This window comes from Olea europaea, chromosome 16 (genome assembly GCF_002742605.1).
Source record: "Olea europaea var. sylvestris chromosome 16, O_europaea_v1, whole genome shotgun sequence".
Classification (NCBI taxonomy): domain Eukaryota; kingdom Viridiplantae; phylum Streptophyta; class Magnoliopsida; order Lamiales; family Oleaceae; genus Olea; species Olea europaea.
Window position 1 is genome coordinate 16,009,981 of NC_036252.1, and position 24,990 is coordinate 16,034,970.

Below are 24,990 nucleotides of genomic sequence, written 5' to 3' on the forward strand. Positions count from 1 at the left end.
TGACTTTTGGATAATTGTTCTCTCTGTCCTCGTCATATCCATTGCAACTAGGCATTTATTTATTCCTAACTAATCTGATTTTTCAGACTTCCCACGTCATTTCCAAATCACGTAGGCATTTATCTCTGACTAATCTTATTTTTCAGATAATTGTCATCTATCTCCACGTCATTTCCAACGCAAGATCTGATTTTACAGATAATTAATGTCTGTTTCCAAGTCATTTCCAACGTAATTGTGTCCAAAATAATTGAATTATGGCAATACTTCAAAGAATGATAGCACCCTGATTGACTTTATTTTGTTTGGTCTAAATATTTAAATATTGTAGAAGATTAAAAGACATTAAGGGGAAAAATACGTAAATATAATACTTTGAAGGACAATGCTACATTTACATACACATTTTTACCAAATCTTTTATCTACACTCACAATAGGAGGACGGGTCCCATAAGCCGGAATTTTTAAATGTACGTGGGTCCCGCGCGCATGTGAGTGTAGGGCACCAATTCGGTAACCCATTTTCGGTACATATATATTTATCCTACTTTAAGTATACATTTTCACACTTAACAAACTCATAGAATTTTTTTATAAATGAGGTGCTAAATAATAATATTATATACAGTATTCTAACTGAAATTTAGATAAACTATAGTTTAAATTAGAATAATTTGATAAACATTATCACATCGTAATATGTAGCGTATATTCCTCCGTCCTATTTATGTAGGCTAACTTCCTTTATTTTCTTGTCCCAGTAATATAGTCTTTTTTTTTTTAATGAAAATGTTTTTTCTTTTTCAATAATATTAAATAAAATTATTTAATCCATGCGAAAAAATAAAACCAATCTATATAAATAGAACAGATGAAGTATATCGTTAATATAACAGATCCTCTCACCTCGCATTCTCTCTCTCCTCGCATTTTCTCCTTCTTACAACGAATAACTCGTGACTCACCAAAAAAATCTTTTACGCATAACACTTTTTCATTCTCTATGTTATTTCACGCTTTTTTGAATAAATGTTATTTGTACATAATGGAGTTAAATAATGATTTACATATAGATAATGTGTAAATAAGAGAGTGGAGAATTTTTTTTTCGATTATGTTATATGTACATAATAATTTATATAAACATGATACAAGAAACGATTGGATCAGATATTATTTAACACCACACATGAAAATATAAGTTTAAGATCTGATTTTTGAAAGGTATAGATAAAATGTAGGGATTTGCTTAATTTTCCAGAAAAATATTCGTACAAGTCAAGTCAAGTTATTATAATTCAAAATAATATATTTAAAAAATATTAAATTTAAGTTTTAAGATAATTAGCATAAGATAATAATTGTTATATTACAAACGATTAGGTTTATCTACATTATGTGATTAATCATATCTTAATTGTACTATGTTGGTTAACCAATTCTGTTTTCTTGGCCTTCCACCCCCTTTTCTTTTCGTTCCTTGGATGTAGTTCCAGTTTATACTCTTTTTGCTCATTCATGAGTCGTATTTAATACCTCTAAAAATTAAGTCTAATGGTGTTGTGCTAGGCAAAGCTAAAAGATCCACGAATCGTTAACTTCTTTTCCTAGAAAAGAAGCGACGACAATGAATGGAAAATAAGCATCGGCTATTGGACTATTCATAGCACAGTCCATACAGCAATTCATGACTCGTGGCAACTGATGAGGTTTATGTGGAGGAACAGGCATTGGCATACATGGAACGGTTGGATAGTCGGCTTTCAAAGAAATTGATGTAACTTTTGCGTTTGGTGTCCGTTTTGGCCCCATAACCTCATTTCGGAAAGGTAGCGAGCGTTTCGGATTGAACTCACAATTTCGCCGTGACGTACGAGGGTTTTTGGGCATTTGAAGTCGTTTAGTGTGTCAAAACAGCATTTTAAGTTTTTGTGTTATTTATTTTCAGCATTTGTTATTTCCATTTTATAGCTCAGCCCATTTTGGGACTGCTGGCCCAGTAGGTTATCTTTTCTTTCATATTTAAGACGCTGCAAGACGTCTCCTAGGTTTTTCTTGGTTGTTCACGAAATAATAAAAGTTTGTTTCTGAATTCAATCCGTTTGGTTATTGTTGTCGTGTGTTTGTAGATTCAATCTACATCATTTTGGTATTAGAGCATGGTGCGTGGGAGAGGACGTGGTGGTCGTGGTGGCCAGATTGATGAAGTTGCAGATCTGCGTAATCAAGTTGAGGCGTTGACAATCCGATTTGATCAATTCATGACGTGGGCGGTAGAGGTTGTGCAGAACGGAACACCTCCTGCTCCTCCACGTCGTGCCCTAGTGAGTGATGGTGGAGGTGGATCTGAATCAGGGGAGAGGTCGGATGAGGAGATCTTGTCAGAGGCACGTGGCGATCGTGTTCAACAGCCTCGTGTGCAACAGCAGGACGAGTTTCTGCGATGGGAATCCGGATTCAAGGTTGATATACCTGAATTTCACGGTGGAATTGAGGCCAATGAATTCCTCGATTGGCTGGCGGCAGTAGAGGAGATCTTGGATTACAAAGAAGTGCCCGACAATAAAAGGGTACCTTTGGTGGCGACCCGTCTGCGTGGTCGTGCTGCTGCGTGGTGGCAGCAACTGAAGCAAAACCGGATACGTCAGGGTAAGGCGAAAATCCAGTCGTCGAAAAAAATGAAGAAACAATTGAAGGCAGTGTTTCTTCCCTTTAATTATTCCAGGACTTTGTATCAGCGTTTACAGAATTTGAGACAAGGCAATCGATCTTTAGATGCTTATTCCACAGAGTTTTACCAACTGATAGCGCGAAATGATTTGGGAGAATCAGAAGACCAGTTGGTAGCGCGCTATATTGGTGGACTACAATTGAATTTGCAAGACGTCCTAAATATGTTCTCGCCGGTATCTGTTTCTGAGGCTCACCAGCGAGCACTTCAGGCTGAAAATCAACAACAACGTCGTTCTGTAATAGGCATTTCTGGTGGTCCATCTGGAGGTGGGGGTCGACAATTCGCCCCAAATCCCACATCTGGTCCGTCCCAATCCTTTACATCTGGGGGTCCGGGCGTTGATCGGAACACTCGGCCAGTGGTTCCTCCAATCGTTAATCCGGGTGGTTGGGCTCCTCCTGGTGGACGAGGGCGTGGAAGTCAGTGTTTTGGTTGTGGTGGTTTTGGTCATTTGAAGAAGGACTATCCATCTCATGGGCAGCCACGCCCAGGTTTGTTCATTGGAGGGACAACACAAGTTGATATTAACGATCCTGTTCATGTGGAGAATGAAGAAGAAGAGGCTGAAATTGTGCATACAGGTGACACGGGGCCTCTTTTGGTGGTTCGACGGGCGTGCCTTACGCCTAAGGGGTCGTCTGAGGACCTGCAGCGAAACAATATCTTTCTGTCTACGTGTACCATTGGAGGAAAGATGTGTAGGTTCATCATTGATTCGGGCAGTTGCGAAAATGTGATATCTGAAGCGGCCGTGCAGAAGCTGTTGTTAAGCACCGAACCTCATCCTGCTCCCTATAGCCTAGCATGGTTGAGACAAGGTAATGACATTCGTGTTACTAGCTATGTGTTGGTATCTTTTTCTATTGGCAGTGTGTATCATGATAGTGTTTGGTGTGATGTGGTGCCGATGGATGCGTGTCATTTGTTGTTGGGTCGTCCATGGCAGTTTGATAGGGATGTGTGCCATGAAGGGCGTCGAAATGCATATACATTCACCTTTTCGAGTAAAAAGATTGTACTACTACCCCCCAAAGATACGCAGTGTCTGTCTTCGACAGGGGACAGTAGTAATCTACTTTTCCGATCTTTGTTTGTGCATGAGATGCTGGCAGAAGGTGTTGTACTGTTTTTAGTGGGAACTGAGGCGACAGGAGTGTCGACAGTTCCTATGGCAGTCGAGGGGATGGGTCTTCACCCCAAAGCTGCTGCCTTGGTGTCTGAGTTTCATGATGTGTTTCCGGATGACCTTCCACAGGGTCTTCCACCGTTGCGGGATATGCAACATCACATTGATTTGGTACCGGGTGTGTCATTGCCTAATCGCCCACATTATCGAATGAGCCCAGTGGAACATGAGGAGTTGAGGAGACAAGTAGAGGAGTTGGTGCAGAAGGGGTACATCTGAGAGAGCCTCAGCTCGTGTCTAGTCCCCGCACTCCTAGTGCCTAAAAAAGATGGGAGTTATCAGATGTATATAGATAGCAGGGCCATCAACAAAAAAACAGTTCGTTATCGCTTTTCGATACCGAGGTTAGATGACTTGCTTGATCAGTTGGCCGGTGCAACTGTGTTTACCAAACTGGACTTGAAAAGTGGTTACCATCAAATAAGAGTCTGTCCTGGTGATGAGTGGAAGACGGCATTTAAGACATGGGAGGGATTATTTGAGTGGCTAGTTATGCCGTTTGGACTATCCAATGCACCAAGCACGTTCATGCGGGTGATGAACCAAGCACTTCGACCATTTATTGGTAAGTGCGTTGTTGTATACTTCGATGACATATTGGTGTACAGTGGGTCGGAGGAGTCTCATGGTGTGCATCTAAGGAAAGTCCTTACTGTTTTACTCAAGGAGAAGTTCTTTGCAGCCACTAAGAAGTGCGTGTTCTATACCGATAGTGTTTTGTTTTTGGGGTATGTTGTGTCAGCCGGTGGGGTAACGGTGGATGCAGCTTAAGGTTGATGCGATTCGGCAGTGACCGCGTCTACAGTCAGTTTCTGATGTGCGGAGTTTCCAGGGTTTAGCGTCGTTTTATTGACGATTTATTCAGCACCATCATGTCTCCCATTGCTGATTGCATGAAGGAGAGTAAGTTTCAGTGGACACCTGAGGCTGAGAAAGCGTTTTTGATCATTAAGGAGCGTCTGACTTCAGCCCCGATACTTGCGTTGCCTGATTTCACAAAACCTTTTGCATTACATTGTAATGCCTCTAAATTGGGTATCGGAGCTGTCCTCGGTCAGGAAGGAAAACCAGTAGCTTATTTCAGTCAGAAGTTGGTAGGGGCTCGTGGGAGGTATAGCACTTACGACGCAGAGCTTTATGCTGTTGTTCAGGCCATTCGCCATTGGCGACATTATCTGTTTCAGCGAGAATTTGTCTTATACAGTGATCATGAAGCCCTCAAGCATTTGTCAAGCCAGGAGTCTGTATCTGCCCGTCATGCATCATGGGTTGCCTTTTTGCAGCAGTTCAACTTTATCATTAAACATCAGGCTGGTTCTTCTAATCGTGTGGTAGATGCGCTCAGTCGGCGGCATGGGTTATTAGCGCGGCTACAGGTAGCGGTCACCGGGTTTGAGACGTTTGTCTCTCTTTATGCTGATGACCCTTATTTTGGCCCCATCTATCACAGTTTACTGCAGGGACCCCATTCTTCTTTTCTGTTAGAGGATGGGTATGTGTTTAGAGGTGTTCAGTTGTGTATACCAGATTGCAGCTTTCGTCTGAAATTGATTGAGGAGTTTCATGGTGAAAGTCATATTGGGCGAGATCGTACTTTGGCTTTGATTAGCACTTCATTTTTCTGGCCTACTATGAATCGTGAAGTGGAGAAGTTTGTCTCACGATGTAGGGTGTGCCACGTGGAAAAGGGGAAAGCCACAAACGCTGGTCTTTATCGACCCTTACCAGTGCCTTCAGCTTCATGGACTGATATTAGCATGGATTACCGCGCACACAACGTGGTAATGATTCCATCTTTGTGGTGGTAGATCGTTTTTCTAAAATGGTGCACTTCATTCACTGCAAGCGCACCACTGATGTTGTCAAGGTTTCTCAGCTGTTGTTCAGAGAGATTTATCGGTTGCATGGGTTGCCCACTTCCATCGTGTCTGACAGAGACACGAGGTTCATCGGTCACTTTTGGCGGAGTTCATGGAAGTCAGTTAACACGTCGCTCAATTTTAGTAGTGCTTATCACCCTCAAACTGATAGGCAAACAGAGGTAGTTAATCGTTCTTTGAGTGACTTGTTGCGATGCTTGGTTGGGGATAATCTACGCTCATGGGATCAGCGGCTTAGCGAGGCAGAGTTTGCGTATAATCATGCTAGAAATAGAAGCACCGATTTCAGTCCGTTCTAGGTTGTGTATAGTATTCTGCCCCGCAGCCCTGTTGATTTATTGACTCTACCCTCTAAAACTCGGCTGCATGGGACAACTGTTGACTTTGTTCATAGTTTGCAACAAGTTCACGAGGAAACATGAGCTAATCTGCTAGAGTCCAACCGTAAGTATAAAGAGGCGGCTGATCGGCATTGACGTCCTGTTGAGTTTGACGTTGGAGATTATGTTTGGGCGGTACTGACTAAGGATCTAGTGCCATCTCATGAGCATTCGAAGTTATCACCTCGTACCATTGGTCCAGTGGAAATTGTGGAGAAGATCAACCCCAACGCCTATCGCCTTTGACTTCCTTCCCATATACGGACTTCTGATGTGTTTAATGTAAAGCATCTTTTGCCATACCATGGAGACAACGTGGGAGATAGTGCTACCGGTTCTAATTCGAGGGCGAATCCCATTGATCCCGGAGAGAATGATGAGGTTTATATGGAGGAACATGCATTGGCATACATGGAATTGTTGGATGGTCGGCTTTCAAAGAAATTGATGTAACTTTTGCGTTTGGTGTCCGTTTTGGCCCCATAACCCCATTTCGGAAAGGTAGCGAGCGTTTCGGATTGAACTCACCACTTTGCCCTGACGTACGAGGGTTTTTGGGCATTTGAAGTCGTTTAGTGTGTCAAAACAGCATTTTAAGTTTTTGTGTTATTTATTTTCAGCATTTGTTATTTCCATTTTGTAGCCCAGTCCATTTTGGGACTGCTGGCCCAGTAGGTTATCTTTTCTTTCATATTTAAGACGCGGCAAGACGCCTCCTAGGGTTTTCTTGGTTGTTCACGAAATAATAAAAGTTTGTTTCTGAATTCAATCCGTTTGGTTATTGATGTCGTGTGTTTGTAGATTCAATCTACATTAGCAACTTATCAAGAAAATGAATACAAGATTGATGTTTACAAGCTGTTTTAGCAACAAAAATTGTGATATTACACGACCAAGTAATTCAAAAAATTTTACATTATCAACTTTCTTTCCAATCCAATTAGCAACAATAAGCGTTCCATCACCCTCTTATTAAGAAAAGTAATTTTTTCTCAAATTGCAATTTAATTTTTGATGCTTTAATTTTCTTCTCTTTTCGTAGTTTAGTTTTCACTATTTTGCTTCTTGAAGATTTATTAGCAGAATTTTCTCAATGCACAAATACTTTCGAGTGTATCGTGTTATGTATAAGTACTGAAAGGGACTATATGAAAATGCCTATTAAATATATAAAAAGAAAAATTGTTATGGGCAAAATTGAACCCAAATCAAAATCGACAGTTCGGGTTTGGGTTTGGTTCTATTAATTACAATTACCCGAATTGTTCTATTTACGAAATACCCGAAGTATAATAGGTGGTTCTAGGTTAAAATATGCGGATCAATCCACCTGAAACCAAAGCCTTGTTAGAATTGTTTAGTATTCCAATAATTGTCTCAAAAAATGAGTATTTTCTTGAAAAAATTTCATAAAAGGTAAGTCATTTTCAAGTGAATATAATAAGCTGATAGACAAATCAATGAAGAAAATTACATTTTATTCTAATGTCTGTTTAGTATTCAAGAAAATCATAAATATAATAATATCTAAGTGCTACGTGGCCAAAGTGAGAGACAAGTGTTTATGAGGGTTTATGTCTCAAAAAACGCAAATCACCTCCAAAACAATACTCAAAAACAACACGAGAAATGAGAGGCTTCAAATTCTGCATAAATGTAGGCAAATAGAGTTTTGCTACATGTACAACTATTTTGATGATCCATTATACAAGTATTCTAACTCCAACAAGAAATGGATAGTCTGAAAGTCTCAAGATTTTTCTATCAATTTCAAAGGGCTGCAAATATATCCCCCAAGACTAAATCTTGAAGGGCCCAAAATGAAGACTCCAAAGGATCAAGAAATCTCACCGTCTCCATGTCCCAAAGGTTTAAAAACTAAAGCTACGAGATCAAATTTCTGTTGGGCCTGCTGACCCCACATGGAGGTTCGCCAGTGTAGCAAACAATTTTTTTTTTTAATATATACTAGTCGTTGACACGTGCGCTGCACGAATTTTGTATTTATTATGTTTTTATTAGTGTAGAAATTGTATATGTTAAAAAAAACAGTTGTTGAAGATTTATTGCATTGTTTAAAAGTCTTGAGAGTATTTTATTGCCTCACTAATGCCCTATCCAACAAGGTGATCATTTCAAAAGCTAATATTACTGCACAAAGAAAATCACAAAAAATAAAATTAAATTAAAGACATCGTGTGTATGTAGAACATGACACTACATGATAACAGAAACATTTGACATACATAAAGATTGCAAGTTTATAGGAGTAATAAATATTTGATCCATTAAATAATAAAGCATGCATCGAAAAGTGAAAATGGATTGCAAATAAGTTGTAAAAGGATACAATGCAGTATTTAAAAAAAAAATGGAAAACCAATAAGCAAATATGCTGAGTTGGAATGGATAATTCTTGCACTGTCATTTCCGCTTCTTCTCTTGGTAGTTTATATACATCGGGATTTGAATATACAATAAGTATTGGAACAATTGCATTAAATCAAATCAGTTATTAGAACAAAGGATTAAGAGAGGAAATATAAGTAAAGCACCTACCTAACCTACCAAAAAAATGCAAAACATATCCAGATAGTTCTTTCTAGATGGCAAAAAATACATCCAAAAATAAAGTATCCTCCTATATTTTATACCATCATCCAAAAAAAAAAAAAAAAAAAAAAAAAAAAAAAAAACTATCAACTCCCAATTCTTAGGAATTGGACAAATGCTGAAGAATGAAAAAAATTAAATGTTAACAAATGGACAAATCCAATTCTCTGGAAGTGAATGAATCAAAATTAAATGCTTGATCATTTAATAGTTCCAGCACAATGTATATGAGGTTCATCTAAAAGTTCCAGCCATATATAGAGATAACTTACGAACATTTGTATTGAAAAAACAAAACTTTGCAAAAGAATTTTGAATCACTCTTCCATTATGGCTGCACTACAAATTCTTCATCGATGTCAGGTCTCCCACTCCTCGGCAAAATGAAGATTCAAGATTGAATTTTTAACAAAAAATGAAATTCTAAGTTAAGGTAAGATTTCTTCTTTTACCTATCTAATATTTATAGGAACTGCAATGCATTTAAGCTTTCCCTCTCATCTAGCAACTGAAGAAAGCATAAACAAATGAAAGTAATTTAGATGCAAGCTAAGCTCCAAGAATCAAAGTTTCACAAAAAATAATTAAAGAATGGAAAGATGGCATTAAAGCACCATCTCTTCTGCATTCAAACTTCACTACAAACTCTTCATCGATGTCAGGTCTCCCGTTCCTTGGCAAAATGAAGATTCAAGATTGAATTTTTAACAACAAATGAAATTCTAAGTAAAACAACTGAAGATAAACAAATGAAAGCAATTTAGACACAAGTTAAGCTCCAAAAATTACAGTTTCACAAAAAAGAGTTAAAGAATGGAAAGATGGCATTAAAGCACCATCTCTTTTGCATTCAAACTGCACTAAAACTCTTCATCGATGTCAAGTCTCCTGCTTCTTGGCAAAATGAAGATTCAAGATTGAATTTTTAACAACAAATGAAATTCTAAGTAAAGGTAAGATTTCTTCTTTTACCTATCTAATATTTATAGAAACTGCAGTGCATTTCCCTCTCATCTAGCAATTGAAGAAAGCATAAACAAATGAAAGTAATTTAGACACAAGTTACGCTCCAAGAATTACAGTTTCACAAAAAAGAATTAAAGAATGGAAAGATGGCATTAAAACACCATCTCTTTTGCATGTTTGAATTATATTTGATTCCGGAACATTAGCATTGCCATGAACTTTCTTGTACAATTAAAAGAAAATTTTTTATTAGGTCAAATATGTTGAAGTAGAAAGATTGACACATCATGGAAAAGTGGGAAGGTGACAAAAAATAAATGTTAAACTACTTTGTCGAAATATTGAGAAAATAAATATTCCTTTAACAGCTCACACATGTCATATAACATCTATGAAATGGAATGCAGTTAAGTTGTATTTTAGTAGATGTGGATTTGGTTCATTCAATCCACCACTAAGTCTATCGAGAGAATTATTAGATAGAAAAGAAATTTACTGCGACCATATATATATATATATATATCAAACTTCTCACTAATCATTTTCAGTAAAAGATATGTTAAACCTAAAGTAACGGGAATAACGCTTGTGGCAAAGCCCTTTCCCATCCTTCACAATATATGCTTTGAATTTTGCTAACATGTGAGATGAATTAGGCGCAAAATAGTTGGTGAAAGTGATTTTAGATGAAATGAAATGATTATGGAACTACCATTGGGCCATTGATGTAATTGTTGGTAGTATGCTAATGCGGTAATTTCAATTCTTTAACACGATAAATACTAGAAGTTTTTTTCCGAATTCTCCAATTGGAATAGTCAAGTTCGCCAAAACAATAACAAAATTTCACATGGATACAAAAGTCTCCCAAATGACTCTTCGATAAGATTAAAAAAGGGAACCTTCTATCATTAGCTTTACTCTATACATTGAAGTGATCCTAAAGCTTGATAAAAACACAAATTATGACTTAACATATATATTGAATTCCCATCATCATGATTTAGAGACCGAATTAGAGCATGTTTGGGATGGCTTATACGTAATATTGTAAATATGAGAGAGAGCAAGGCAAACCTTTTTTTTCTCATACATATATTTGCACAAGGTTATCAAAGCTACGAAAGAGAACAGAGCAACAAAAAAAGAGGATATATTACAATCTAGAAAATTTTTGACCATGATGGTGAACTTCCTGCAAAGAGCATATTGGAAGAAGATGATAAAATCCAGAACGTTACGTTAAAATCAAGTACGATTAGAGCTATTAGAAAATATACACAGCAAACTTGAAGTTCTGTCCATTTATTCCCATATAATTGATGATAATAAGCTAGGACTAATAATTCCTCTTCAGTCCATGTGTCTTTTTTAAATGATCGTGCCCCTTTAAGATTATGTGCAGCAACAGAACTTTAGAACATAGGCTATGTCTTAACATTAAGTAAAAACATCAAAGGTTTAACTAATTATGTAGACGAGTACATCTCTTGCTTTATTTATGACGAAAAGTGTGCAATTGTCCTTAGAAGAATAATAGAATCCAATCTTATGCTTTTCACGTGCAAGTAATGACCCTTCAACCTATTTAAATGATGGAGTGTGTTGAAGACTATTTAAATGATGTACACGTGGTATTATCTGACAATATAAGCTTTTAGATTTAGTGTTAAAATGGTGACTAAATAAAACAAGAGGAAATAAAAAAACATAGCTTAATTGTGATATATTATTTAAACAAATGATTGCCCATAAGTATGTTTATTGTAGTTCTTTCTAATAAAAGAGCCTCAAACTATCATTATGAATACGGTCAAGCCTATCAGTCATGTAAAGAAACATTGAAAAAAAAAACTATCGTAACATGATAACCTCATTTCAATATCTATATAAAGAAATAAAGAACCTTTGATTTGCAAGAACTTCTATATAGATCGAAGAACCATGTCTACCAATCAATTTAAGAACCATATGACATTTTATTATCTAAATCATTATCCACACAAGGGAATAAATTAAGTGATGAAACGAGGGCATTTAGTATACATTTGTTTAACAGGATAACAAACAATTTAATCATTTTTCTGCATTGTAATTGGTCTAATAAGAGGATCGTGACAAGATCCGCTAAATTATGAATTGATTTTTGTGTACAACTCTAATCTAAGTGTATGCCAAACACGTCCTTTAAGTTGGCAACTGGATAGAATTAACAAATTCCAGTAGGAGAAAAAAATACAAAGTAAAACTTACATTTCTACCATGCCTCAGTGCATTATAAAGGAATTGATGACATCTTTAAAACAATTTTAATTATAGTACTCACTCAAAATGTCCTTTTGAGTGCTAGCTATTGTGAAAACTTTTATATTTTGACGTAACTATAACAAACCATTTATTATTGATCGAACCATTTATATTCACACATTTTACGGAACCACAAATACTACCCACTTATCTATTATTGGTTCCTATCTATAATAATTTATTAAACGGTTTACAAGCACTTCTCAAACAGGTCAACTTTATTTTTTACATTGTGGATTTGAATAATATTGTGAAGTTCAGGGAGTTAACTACACAATTCATTTTGTTTTAGTCGTAGATAAATTATTCCAATTCGTCAAAATCTACTACAAATAGCATAGATGTATCCATACAAAAACAATTCCCGAAATTCCTTAAGGGAAGAAATAATTGCAGATGAAACATTCCAATCAATCATATTATGAGAACCAAAACAAAAATGTCACCACAAAATCCAATTGCAATAGTTCATGATGCAAATAGAAATTGTTGTATAATTAATCAGAATCAAATATGAATAGGAAAAATGTATCCAATCAAAACCCAATAACTACCGTACAAAAAAGGAAAGAGAAAATTGCAGACAAAATACTCAAGTTAATTGGAGTTAAATACGAAAAAAAGCATCCATAACAAACCTAATTGTTAGAATTCACAAGGGGAAACATAAAATTCCTACCAAAATACTAAAGTTAATCAAAATCAACTACTAATCACAAAGATGTATTGTCGTGGAAAATGGGGAACATGGACTCAACTGCACAAAGGGCTTTAAAATAATTTTGTAGGAGGTCACGGCGTGCGGCAATGAATAGAAAGGGGTAAAACCTTTTTATAGTAGCAAATTAAGTTTTACTTGCCAAAAAATCTTTTTTTAATTATTCTCTCGGTCGTTCTCTTTCTTGACGATGAAAACTTCAAACCTCTACAAAAGAAAATAAAAACAAAAGATTAAAATTTTTGGGATGAAACCTCTGGCTAAATTAAGCGGTATATACGAAAAATAGAAAATAGAAAGTCAAGTAATTGTGTGGGAGAAGTGCAAAGAAGAACGGTAGTTTGTGTGTGAAAATGGAGAAATGGGAGAGAGAAAGAAGTATGTGAAAGAGAAGAAAGAAATGATAGTTGTGTGTGGGATTGGTGTAGAAATAAAGCGCAGCTCTGTTCAGACATTGCATCTACAATAAAATGGGATTTGGTTACTATTGCATCTACAGTAACCCTTTATTGCCCTTTTGATTTAATATTAGATTAAAAAGAATTTTAAATTGAAATTTTTTTTTATCTATAATGTTGTATAAAAAAATAAAAAATAAGATTTCCTCCGTGCACGGAGGCATGCATGGAGACATTGTCTCCATGCATAGAAAAATATCTCCATGCACGGAGGCTTTTAGCCTCCTCCGTGCACGGAGGTTTCTTTTTCTTTTTCTTTTTCCTTTTTGTTTGTCTTGTTTTATTTTGTTGTCTTATTTTGTTTTGTTTTTTACACTACAAGTATTTTTTTTTTCAATTTAAAATTCCTTTCTCTTCAAATTTATACTTGTAACTTTTTACTTTTTAGAAATATTTTCTGTCTTATTATTAGTATTTTTATTTTTTAATAATTCCAACCAGTGGGGGTTATGAAAAATTGCGTGTTGGAGTAAATTTAGATTGCCTTTTTTACTGTATAATATAATAAAATATATATATCTAGCAAAAACAAACGACATTGTTTTTGCTCTCCCACTTAAAAAAAAAATGCAACAGCGAGACAAAATGGCATAAGTCACTGTTGATTTCTACAGAAACTTCACATTCTCCTATTTATATAGTAGGGATATGTCTCCTAGAGATAATACTTTACTTCTATTACGAACGTGGATAACATAGAAAAGGTCAAGCCTTCTTTTACAACAGCTTCGGTCAACTGTTATATATGTTCTTTTTGCACGACATCATGACATTGTGCCGAAAATCAGGGGAAAAAGAATAAAATCACTTAGCCAAGCTTAAAAATAGGGGAGTGAAGAGACAAACTGATGTATTAGAAAATGATTGAATGTTTTTGTTTTAATTTTTCAAGCTGTTCAATCATGCGTCGACACATGTCCCATCTGAATTTGAGCCTGGATGTGTAACATTATCGGGGAAAAAAGGGTATTGTTGTAATAATTTTGAGACTAAGTAATTAAATCCATGAAGACCATGAGCTAGGCAGCACCTTCAAGTTCTTGAGTGCAAAGAAGAAAGTGAGTTATAAGTGACGAGGTTTTTTTATCCAAAATACAACAGTGCCTTATATATTCAGAAAATTGAACTAAATATCAGCAAACATCATTTGAGTTCGCTGTGATTCGGTGAAAAACGAAAATAGGCGAGCTTTAGATGAAAAAGGGCATTCCCTTAGCCCATGTCATCTGGAACAACTAGTCCAAACAAAGAAGAGCAAGATCGAGATATAAACTTTGTGACCGGAATGAGAACTACTCCAATGTATTTCATATGATTGAATATGCAAATTGCTTTATTATATTCCAATGTAGAGTCATTTGATATATCTTGATTTGGTAGTTTTTCACTCTTACGATTGATTCGTCACTCATCACCACACGATTGCATTTTCGATTGTCTAGACAGTATTAATATTATTCGTATAGAAATTTGCAAGCTTACTTTTTCTAAATAATGGAGAAAATTAGAACAAGACGGCAACAAAAAGCTAGAAGCCACAAAGAGGTTGACATGCCATATTCGCCAATTAATGATCAATGATTTCGAAGGAACTAGATCTACCTGTTTTTTATTTCCATTCAACAGCTTTTAAGTCGCCAATCCATATGTATTAATGATAAAACCCAAACAACTACCATTCAATAGAGGTGAATATGAATATCAGAAAATACGGTTGACTTTCTTCCATTGCCTTGTAATAAAATAATATTTATATAAAGTTCAGAGAAATTAAACATGAGAACTCAACAGCGAAAAAAATAAATATCCACAAAACACGTCTAGGAAATATTTGCTTGGAGATTATTCAAACATGGAAAACTTGGAATTCGCAATTGTGATCCCCCCATCAACAAAAAGGTTGTGTCCATGAACACACTTCGACTCATCGCTAGCCAAGAACAGAACAGCGTCAGCCACATCCTCTGGCTTAAGTGAAACACCTTTGAGGATAGAATATACATTTCCGAATCCCTCATCATCCATTTTGTAGAAATCCTTCGACTGTTGTGTAGGAACTACGTGTGGTGACACACAGTTTACGCGAATGCCATGTTTTCCAAGCTCCACAGCCAAATTCTTTGTCAGTCCCACCACCCCATGTTTTGAACTTACGTAATTGTGTGAAGAACCACCGCCTATTTTCGAACAAGTACTCGCTGTTGTGATTATGTTCCCACTGCGATTCGGGATCATTACTCGAGCAGCGTGTTTAGCACACAAGAACGGACCTACGAGGTTTACATTAATAATCTTTTCGAATTTTGTTAGTACAATATTCATAGTCTACTGAAAACTCGTGTGATAATTGCCAGCCCAACTATCAAAATAACATGCCTTGTACTTTGAGAAAGAAACCTCAAGAATAAATAGTTACATTTTAATTATCAGAATGCAGTGTCATGAAAAATCAAAGAGAAATACCTTCCAATCAAAGTTGAAGCCGTTGATAAACTTCCCATAGAGCTTCTTTGCTGTGAATGTGAATTGGTGTTTCTCTTCACTTTTAAACGTCTTTTATAATGCTAATCGTGAAGATAACAAAGATGTTTACACACAAGTTGGCATTTATTTTTAACTAATCTGATATTCGAGACAATATTCTCTCTTTCATAGCCATTTCCAACGCAATTAAGCATTTTTTTCTCACTAAACTCATGACTTTTGGATAATTGTTCTCTCTGTCCTCGTCATATCCATCGAAATTAGGCATTTATTTATTCCTAACTAATCTGATTTTTCAGACTTCCCACGTCATTTCCAAATCACGTAGGCATTTATCTCTGACTAATCTTATTTTTCAGATAATTGTCATCTATCTCCACGTCATTTCCAACGCAAGATCTGATTTTACAGATAATTAATGTCTGTTTCCAAGTCATTTCCAACGTAATTGTGTCCAAAATAATTGAATTATGGCAATACTTCAAAGAATGATAGCACCCTGATTGACTTTATTTTGTTTGGTCTAAATATTTAAATATTGTAGAAGATTAAAAGACATTAAGGGGAAAAATACGTAAATATAATACTTTGAAGGACAATGCTACATTTACCTACACATTTTTACCAAATCTTTTATCTGCACTCACAATAGGCAACTTATCAAGAAAATGAATACAAGAGTGATGTTTACAAGCTGTTTTAGCAACAAAATTGTGATATTACACGACAAAATAATTCAAAAAAATTTACATTATCAACTTTCTTTCCAATCCAATCAGCAACAATAGGCGTTCCAACACCCTCTTATTAAGAAAAGTAATTTTTTCTCATATTGTAATTTAATTTTTGATGCTTTAATTTTCTTCTCTTTTCGTAGTTTTTAGTTTTCACTATTTTGCTTCTTGAAGATTTATTAACTGAATTTTCTCATTGCACAAATACTTTCGAGTATATCGTGTTATATATATATATATATAATTGTTATGGGCAGGACTGAACCCAAATCAAAATCGACAGTTCGGGTTTGGGTTTGATTCTATTAATTACAATTACCCGAATTGTTCTATTTACGAAATATCCGAAGTATAATAGGTGGTTCTAGGCTAAAATATGCAGATCGATCCACCTGAAACCAAAGCCTTGTTAGAATTGTCTAGTATTCCAATAATCGTCTCAAAAAATGAGTATTCTCTTGAAAAAATTTCATAAAAGGTAAGTCATTTTCAAGTGAATATAATAAGCTGATAGTCAAATCAATGAAGAAAATTACATTTTATTCTAATGTCTGTTTAGTATTCAAGAAAATCACAAATATAATAATATCTAAGTGCTACGTGGCCAAAGTGAGAGACAAGTGTTTATGAGGGTTTATGTCTCAAAAAACGCAAATCACCTCCAAAACAATACTCAAAAACAACACGAGAAATGAGAGGCTTCAAATTCTACATAAATGTAGGCAAATAGAGTTTTGCTAGATGTACAACTACTTTGATGATCCATTGTACAAGTTGTTTAACTCCAGCAAGAAATGGATAGTTCGAAAGTCTCAAGATTTTTCTATCAATTTCAAAGGGCTGCAAATATATCCCCCAAGACTAAATCTTGAAGGGGCCCAAAATGAAGATTCCAAAGGGTCAAGAAATCTCACCTTCTCCCTATCCCAAAGGGTTAAAAACTAAAGCTACGAGATCAAATTTCTGTTGGGTCAGCTGACCCCACATGGAGGTTCGCCAGTGTAGCAAACAATTTTTTTTCTTTTTAATATATATTAGTCGTTGACACGTGCGCTGCACGAATTTTATATTTATTGTGTTTCTATCAGTGTAGAAATTGTAGATGTTAAAAAAAAATAGTTGTTAAAGATTTATTGCATTGTTCAAAAGTCTTGAAAGTATATTATTGCCTCACTAATGCTCTATCCAACAAGGTGATCATTTCAAAAGTTGATATTACTGCACAAAGAAAATCACAAAAAAAAAAAAAAATTAAATTAAAGAAATCGTGTGTATGTAGAATATGACACTACATGATAATAGAAACATTTGACATACCTAAAGATTGCAAGTTTATAGGAGTAAGAAATATTTGATCCATTAAATAATAAAGCATGCATCGAAAAATGAAAATGGATTGCAAATAAGTTGTAAAAGGATGCAATGCAGTATTTACACCAAAAGAGAGAGAGAGAAAGAGAGAGAGAGAGAGAAACCAATGAGCAAATATGCTGAGATGGGATGGATAATTCTTGCACTGTCATTTCCACTTCTTCTCTTGGTTGTTTATGTACATCAGGATCTGAATATACAATAAATATTGGAAAAATTGCATTAAATCAAATCAGTTATTAGAACAAAGGATTAAGGGAGGAAATATAAGTAAAACACCTACCTAACCCACCAAAAAATGTAAAACATATCCAAATAGTTTTTTCTAGTTAGCAAAAAACGCATCCAAAAATAAAGCATCCTCCTGTATTTTGTACCATCATCCAAAAAAAAATAAACTATCAATTCCCAATTCTTAGGAACTGGACAAATGCCCCTAAAGAATGAAACAAATTAAATGTTAACAAATGGACAAATCCAATTCTCTGGAAGTGAATGAATCAAACAACTAAATGCTTGATCATTTAATGGTTCTAGCACAATGTATGTGAGGTTCATCTAAAAGTTCCACCCATATACAGAGAGAACTTACAAACATTTGTATTGAAAAATCAAAACTTTGCAAATGAATTTCGAATCACTCTTCCATTATGGCTGCACTACAAACTCTTCATCGATGTTAGGTGTCCCACTCTTGGCAAAATGAAGATTCAAGATTGAATTTTTAACAACAAATGAAATTCAAATTAAAGGTAATATTTCTTCTTTTACCTATCTAATATTTATAGAAATTACAGTGCATTTAAGCTTTCCCTCTCATCTAGCAACTGAAGAAAGCATAAACAAATGAAAATAATTGAGACACAAGCTAAGCTCCAAGAATTACAGTTTCACAAAAAAGAATTAAAGAATGGAAATATGGCATTAAAGCACCCTCTCTTCTGCATTCAAACTGCACTACAAACTCTTCATCGATGTCAGGTCTCCTGCTCCTTGGCAAAATGAAGATTCAAAATTGAATTTTTAAGAACAAATGAAATTCAAATTAGAGGTAAGATTTCTTCTTTTACCTATCTAATATTTATAGAAACTGCAGTACATTTAAGCTTTCCCTCTCATCAAGCAACTGAAGAAAGCGTAAACAAATGAAAATAATTGAGACACAAGCTAAGCTCCAAGAATTACAGTTTCACAAAAAAGAATTAAAGAATGGAAAGATGGCCTTAAAGCACCATCTCTTCTGCATTCAAACAGCACTACTAGCACTTCATCGATGTCCCGCTCCTTGGCAAAATAAAGATTCAAAATTGAATTTTTAACAACAAATGAAATTCAAATTAGAGGTAAGATTTCTTCTTTTAACTATCTAATATTTATAGAAACTGCAGTACATTTAAGCTTTCCCTCTCATCTAGCAACTGAAGAAAGCATAAACAAATGAAAATAATTGAGACACAAGCTAAGCTCCAAGAATTACAGTTTCACAAAAAAGAATTAAAGAATGGAAAGATGGCCTTAAAGCACCATCTCTTCTGCATTCAAATTGCACTACAAGCTCTTCATCGATGTCAAGTCTCCCACTCCTTGACAAAATGAAGATTCAAGAATGAATTTTTAACAACAAATGAAATTCAAATTAAAGGTAAGATTCCTTCTTTTACCTATCTAACATTTAGAGGAACTGTAGTACATTTAAGCTTTCCCTCTCATCTAGCAACTGAAGAAAGCATAAACAAATGAAAGTAATTTAGACACAAGGTAAGCTCCAAGAATTACAGTTTCACAAAAAAGAATTAAAGAATGGAAAAATACAACTTTTGGAAGCAAGGAACACGAACTTGAAGCCGATTTCACAAGAATTCAAGCAGGTTTTCAAGGTTTTATTCAAGAATTCAAGGGATTTTCATACGGGTGCTATTCTTTCTATTTATTAATTTCATTTTTTTCTGTAATTATGAATATTCTAGGCTAAGTTTTCAATTACTAGGTGATCGATGAACCGTTGTTTGTTATTTTAATTCCATATTTCACGAATTTAATATAAAGACTCGTTTGGATAATTTGATTGGTTTACATGCATTAATTTTCTTCCACAATTAGTTGCCAATAATTGTGTGAGTGTTGATGAATTATTTCTTACATTCGAGAGAAGTGGAATAGGTTCGATAAGGTGTAAATTAACATAGGGTCCGATAGAGGATAGAGATATACCCCTATGCTTTATGCAATTCTTAAACTGTTTACAAAATCACATGCATTCTTGTATATTTGCATCATCCATAGAGATATAGGCTGGTGGTGTGCAAGAATAGGTCTAATATATATCGAGAGAATATATTGGATAGAATTAGGAATATTGAATTGGCAAATTTCCATCGGGTTATTAATTTTATGAAATTAGGGTTTTTATAACTTCAATTGGGGATTCATGATCCTAGTGACTTTAGTCTAATTAATTTCCATAAATTATCTTTTGAATTTGCATAATTTCATTTACTTGAGTGTTTGAGTCGTTTAAATTAGAGAAATTTCGAAATTAAGGTTTCTAATTGAGAAATTAGGATTTCCAATAGAAATTAGGGTTTTTAGTGAAGTTAGGGTTTTTAATTGAAATTAGGGCTTTTTGCATTTAGACCATATTTTCACTCAATTAGATTCGGTTAAGGCCAGATTATATAGAAGTGAACTACTCAATCTCTGAGGGACGATATTCGAACTTATTAAAATCCACTTTATTACTTGTTACGAACCGTACACTTGCGGTAGTTTTAAATCGAAAGAAATATATCGTGAACAAGTTTTTGGCGCCATTGCCGGGGATTGAGTATTTGTTTAATTTTATTCAATTTAGCACTAATTTGAACTTTTAGTTTTAATTTATTTTAGTTCATTTTATTTTATTAGTAGTTAGTTTTATTACATAAGTGCATATTTTAGTTACTTAAGTCTTCCAATTGAATTCTATTGCAGAAGTGCATGCCAAGATCTGCTGAAGGAGATCTACTCCCAGCCGACCCAGAGATCGAACGAAGCTTTAGAAGAAGGCAAAGAGAAAACAGAGCAGCGAGAAATCAGATGGAGAACATACAACACAATCCTGTTGTACAAGCCAATGAAAGAGGAGAAGAAGATGAAGGAAACATGCTCGTTGGAGAGTTCATGACCCCTCAAATCATTCAAAGCCAGTCCAGCATTGTGTATCCACCGTTCGGGCAGCCAAATTTCCAGTTGAAGACAAATGTGATACAACTGTTCCAGAACGGACATTAGTTTTATGGAAGAATTGAAGAGAATCCGCACACGCACGTCTCGCGCTTCTTAGAGATGTGCAAGCACTTCAGATATCAAGGAATCTCTGACGACGCCATAAGATTAAGACTGTTTCCACATACTCTGCGGGACAAGGCGATTGAATGGCTTGATTCTCAGCCGATAGCCAGCATTACTACCTGGAATGACCTAGCTCAGAAGTTCTGTACTAAGTTCTTCCCACCGACCAAGATTGCAAAGCTAAAGCACGACATATCTATCTTCAGGCAAGGTGAATCTAAAATTTTTGATGAGGCTTGGAACAGATTCAAAAATCTACTAAGGAAGTGTCCACACCACGGGATTAGCAAGGGACTTCAGGTCCAATATTTCTATGCAGGGCTACTTTCAGCTTTCAAGAGCATGGTCGACTCTTCAACTAATGGGTCATTATCCACAAAAACAATTGATGAAGCATTGAAGTTATATGAGACAATGGCTACAACCTCAGCAATGTGGACCATGGAACGATCAGTACCAAAGAAGACACCAGGAGTTTATGAAGTGGATGTATATTCAACATTTTCCGCTAAGATTGATTCCTTATTTCACAAGGTGGAAAACATTACCCAGTCAGCTAACGCGGCGCAGACAAAGAAGGCAAATTGTGAAGAATGTGGAGCTGAGCATGTGACAGCAGAATGCCCAATTTTGACATAAGAAAAAGAGCAAGCAGATTTTGTTCAATGGGGACAACGCCAGCAAAATAACGCGTATGGAGAGACCTTCAACCCAAGCTGGAAAAAACACTCCAACTTTTCTTGGAGCAGCCAAAATTAGAACAGGCCACAGGGGCAATATCAACAGCAAGAGAAGAAGCCTCAATTGGAAGAAATATTTGGCAAATTCATGGAACAGACTAACCACTATATGGAGGTGAACAACCAATTCATGAAGAAGACAGAAGCCACTCTTCAGGATCAGAATACAGCCATTAAGAATTTGGAAACTCAGATGAGACAGATGGCAGTTGCATTAACAGGTAGAGCACCGGCAGCCTGCCAAGTAACACAGAAGTCAATCCGAAAGAGCATGTAAAGGCTATAACAACGAGAAGTGGAGTGGAACTACCTGAGAGACAAGTGAATAATCCCGTGGCAAACAGAGAAGAGGTGTCTCCTGAAGTAGAAGTGATTTTGGAGCAAGAAGAATAGACAGAAGAGCCAACACCAAGACCAAATAAAGGAAACTCAAGGGATAAAGAAACTGTAGCTGTGAACCCCTATGAGCCACCCATACCGTTCCCACAGAGGCTGAAGAAGCAAAAGATGGAACATCAATACAAGAAGTTTCTCGAGGTCTTCAAGAAGCTCCATATCAACATCCCATTCGCTGAAGCACTGGTTCAGATGCCTAGCTATGTAAAATTTCTGAAAGACATCCTATCAAACAAAAGGAAGCTAGGAGATCACGAGACAGTTATGCTAACAGAGGAGTGCAGTGCCAGGATTCAGAGAAAGCTCCCGCCAAAATTGAAAGATCTAGGGAGTTTCACTGTCCCTTGTACAATTGGTGAATTTTATTTTGATGTGCAAGTATTAATTTAATGCCATTATCTGTTTTCAGAAAATTAGGATTGGGAGAAGCTAAAGCTACCACAGTGACCTTATAGCTGGCTGACAGATCATTGACACATCCACGAGGAATAATTGAAGACGTGTTGGTTAAAGTGGAGAAGTTCATATTCCCAGCAGACTCTCTGATTCTGGATATGGAAGAAGATAAAGATGTTCTTTTAATACTGGGCAGACCATTCTTGGCCACAGGCAGAGCTTTGATCGACGTTCAGAATGGGTAGCTGATACTGAGATTGAGAGAAGAACATGTTTCATTCAATGTCTTCAAGGCCATGAAACTGCCAATAGAGACTGACAGATATTTCAGGGTTGACATGATTGATAAAATGATTGAAGAGTCATTTACACTGCAAAATCCATCAGATGCATTGGAAGCCTGCATTGCACATTCTAAATCCACAAATTCTGATTCTGTGGACATAGAAATGTGTGCAAGATTTTTGGAGTCCAACCCACCTTACACGCGGAAATGATGCTTTGAGGAGTTTGGGACAGGGCCAGAGAAATCACAGCCATCTATTTTGAAGCCACCAAAGTTGGAACTTAAGCAGCTGCCCCCACACTGAAGATATGCATATTTGGGGGAGTCCAATACACTTCCAGTGATAATTTCAAACATGGTTAGTGAAGTGGAGGAGGAAAAACTGCTTAGGGTGCTTCGAGATAACAAGCAAGCAATTGGGTGGACCATAGCTGATATCAAAGGGATCAGCCCTTCCTTATGTATGCATAAAATTCTCATGGAGGAGAATTTTCGACCAACAGTTGAAAGTCAAAGAAGGCTAAACCCAAACATGAAGGAGGTAGTAAGAGCTGAGGTGATCAAACTTCTGGATACTGGAATAATCTACCCGATATCAGATAGTAAATGGACTAGTCCAGTGCAAGTTGTGCCCAAGAAAGGAGGAATTACAGTGGTTCAGAATGAAAAGAATGAGTTGATTCCGACAAGGACGGTAACAGGGTGGAGAGTTTGCATTGATTCGCAAACTAAATACCGCTACAAGGAAAGATCATTTCCCTATTCCATTTAAAGATCAGATGTTGGAGAGATTGGCAGGCCATTCCCACTACAGCTTTCTGGATGGGTATTCGGGTTATAATCAGATACCAGTGGCACCGGATGATCAGGAGAAGACCACCTTCACATGCTTCTATAATACCTTTGCATACCGAAGAATGCCATTTGGACTTTGCAACGCTCTTGTCACATAGTCTTGGGACATAGAGTATCGGCAAAGGGGATAGAGGTGGATAAGGCGAAAATTCAGGTCATTGAGAAATTACCACCACCTACATCAGTAAAAGGAGTTCGAAGTTTCCTTGGGCATGTAGGATTTTACAGGAGGTTTATAAAGGACTTCTCCAAAATCACCAAGCCTCTGTGCAACTTGCTAATGAAAGAGATATCTTTTGAGTTTGATGAGGAATGTTTGATAGCGTTCATTACTTTGAAGGAAAAACTCACAACAGCGCCTGTGATTGTGTCACCTGATTGGGATTTGCCTTTTGAGCTAATGTGCGATGCGAGTGATCATGCAGTTGGTATGGTATTGGGACAAAGAAAGAATAAAATCTTTCATGTGATATACTATGCAAGTAGAACTTTGAACGATGCCCAAGTCAATTATGCGACGACCGAGAAGGAATTGCTAGCTGTGGTTTATGCATTCGACAAGTTCAGATCGTATCTTGTTGGGTCTAAGGTCATCGTCTACACAGATCATGCCGCTCTGAAATATCTTATGACAAAGAAGGATGCTAAGCCGAGATTGATCCATTGGATATTGTTGTTGCAAGAGTTCGATATTCAGATCAAGGATAAGAAGGGCAGTGAAAATGTGGTAGCCGACCACCTATCAAGATTGGAACGGGATGAACTTGAGATGTCAGTAGACATCAATGAAATCTTTCCAGATGAGCAAATTTTTGGAGTAGAAATAGTCCCATGGTACGCTGATATCATTAACTACCTTGCTAAGTCCATCCCGCCACCAGAGTATTCTAGCCATCAAAGAAAGAAGTTGTTCGCAGAGCTGAAGTATTACTTTTGGGAGGATCCCATTCTCTACAGAAGAGGCGCAGATCAAATAATCAAAAGATGTATTCCTGAAGATGAAGTACCTGAGATTCTAAAACATTGTCACTCTTCTGCATATGCTGGGCATTTTGGAGCTTCAAAGTCAGGTGCAAAGATACTACAGTCGGGTTTCTATTGGCCTACTTTATTCAGAGACACGTTCGAGTATGTGAAGAGATGCGATAAATGTC

General features: G+C 36.2%; 2 protein-coding genes across 2 annotated transcripts in view; one reads left to right on the forward strand and one right to left on the reverse strand.

Annotated features, from left to right (window-relative positions):
* LOC111412272 (secoisolariciresinol dehydrogenase-like) overlaps positions 1-15,909 on the reverse strand; it is a 16,860-nt gene extending 951 nt beyond the window's left edge. Inside the window, exon 1 of the mRNA XM_023043128.1 lies at positions 15,708-15,909. Within this exon, the coding sequence (XP_022898896.1) occupies positions 15,708-15,745 (38 nt within the window). The 5' untranslated portion in view covers positions 15,746-15,909. The remainder of the gene's footprint in view (positions 1-15,707) is intronic.
* A 5,248-nt stretch (positions 15,910-21,157) lies between these two features.
* LOC111412682 lies at positions 21,158-21,802 on the forward strand. The gene is made up of 2 exons (XM_023043606.1): positions 21,158-21,308; positions 21,483-21,802. The coding sequence occupies exons 1-2, from the start codon at positions 21,158-21,160 to the stop codon at positions 21,800-21,802; spliced, it is 471 nt and encodes a 156-aa protein (XP_022899374.1).
* Positions 21,803-24,990: the final 3,188 nt, after the last annotated feature.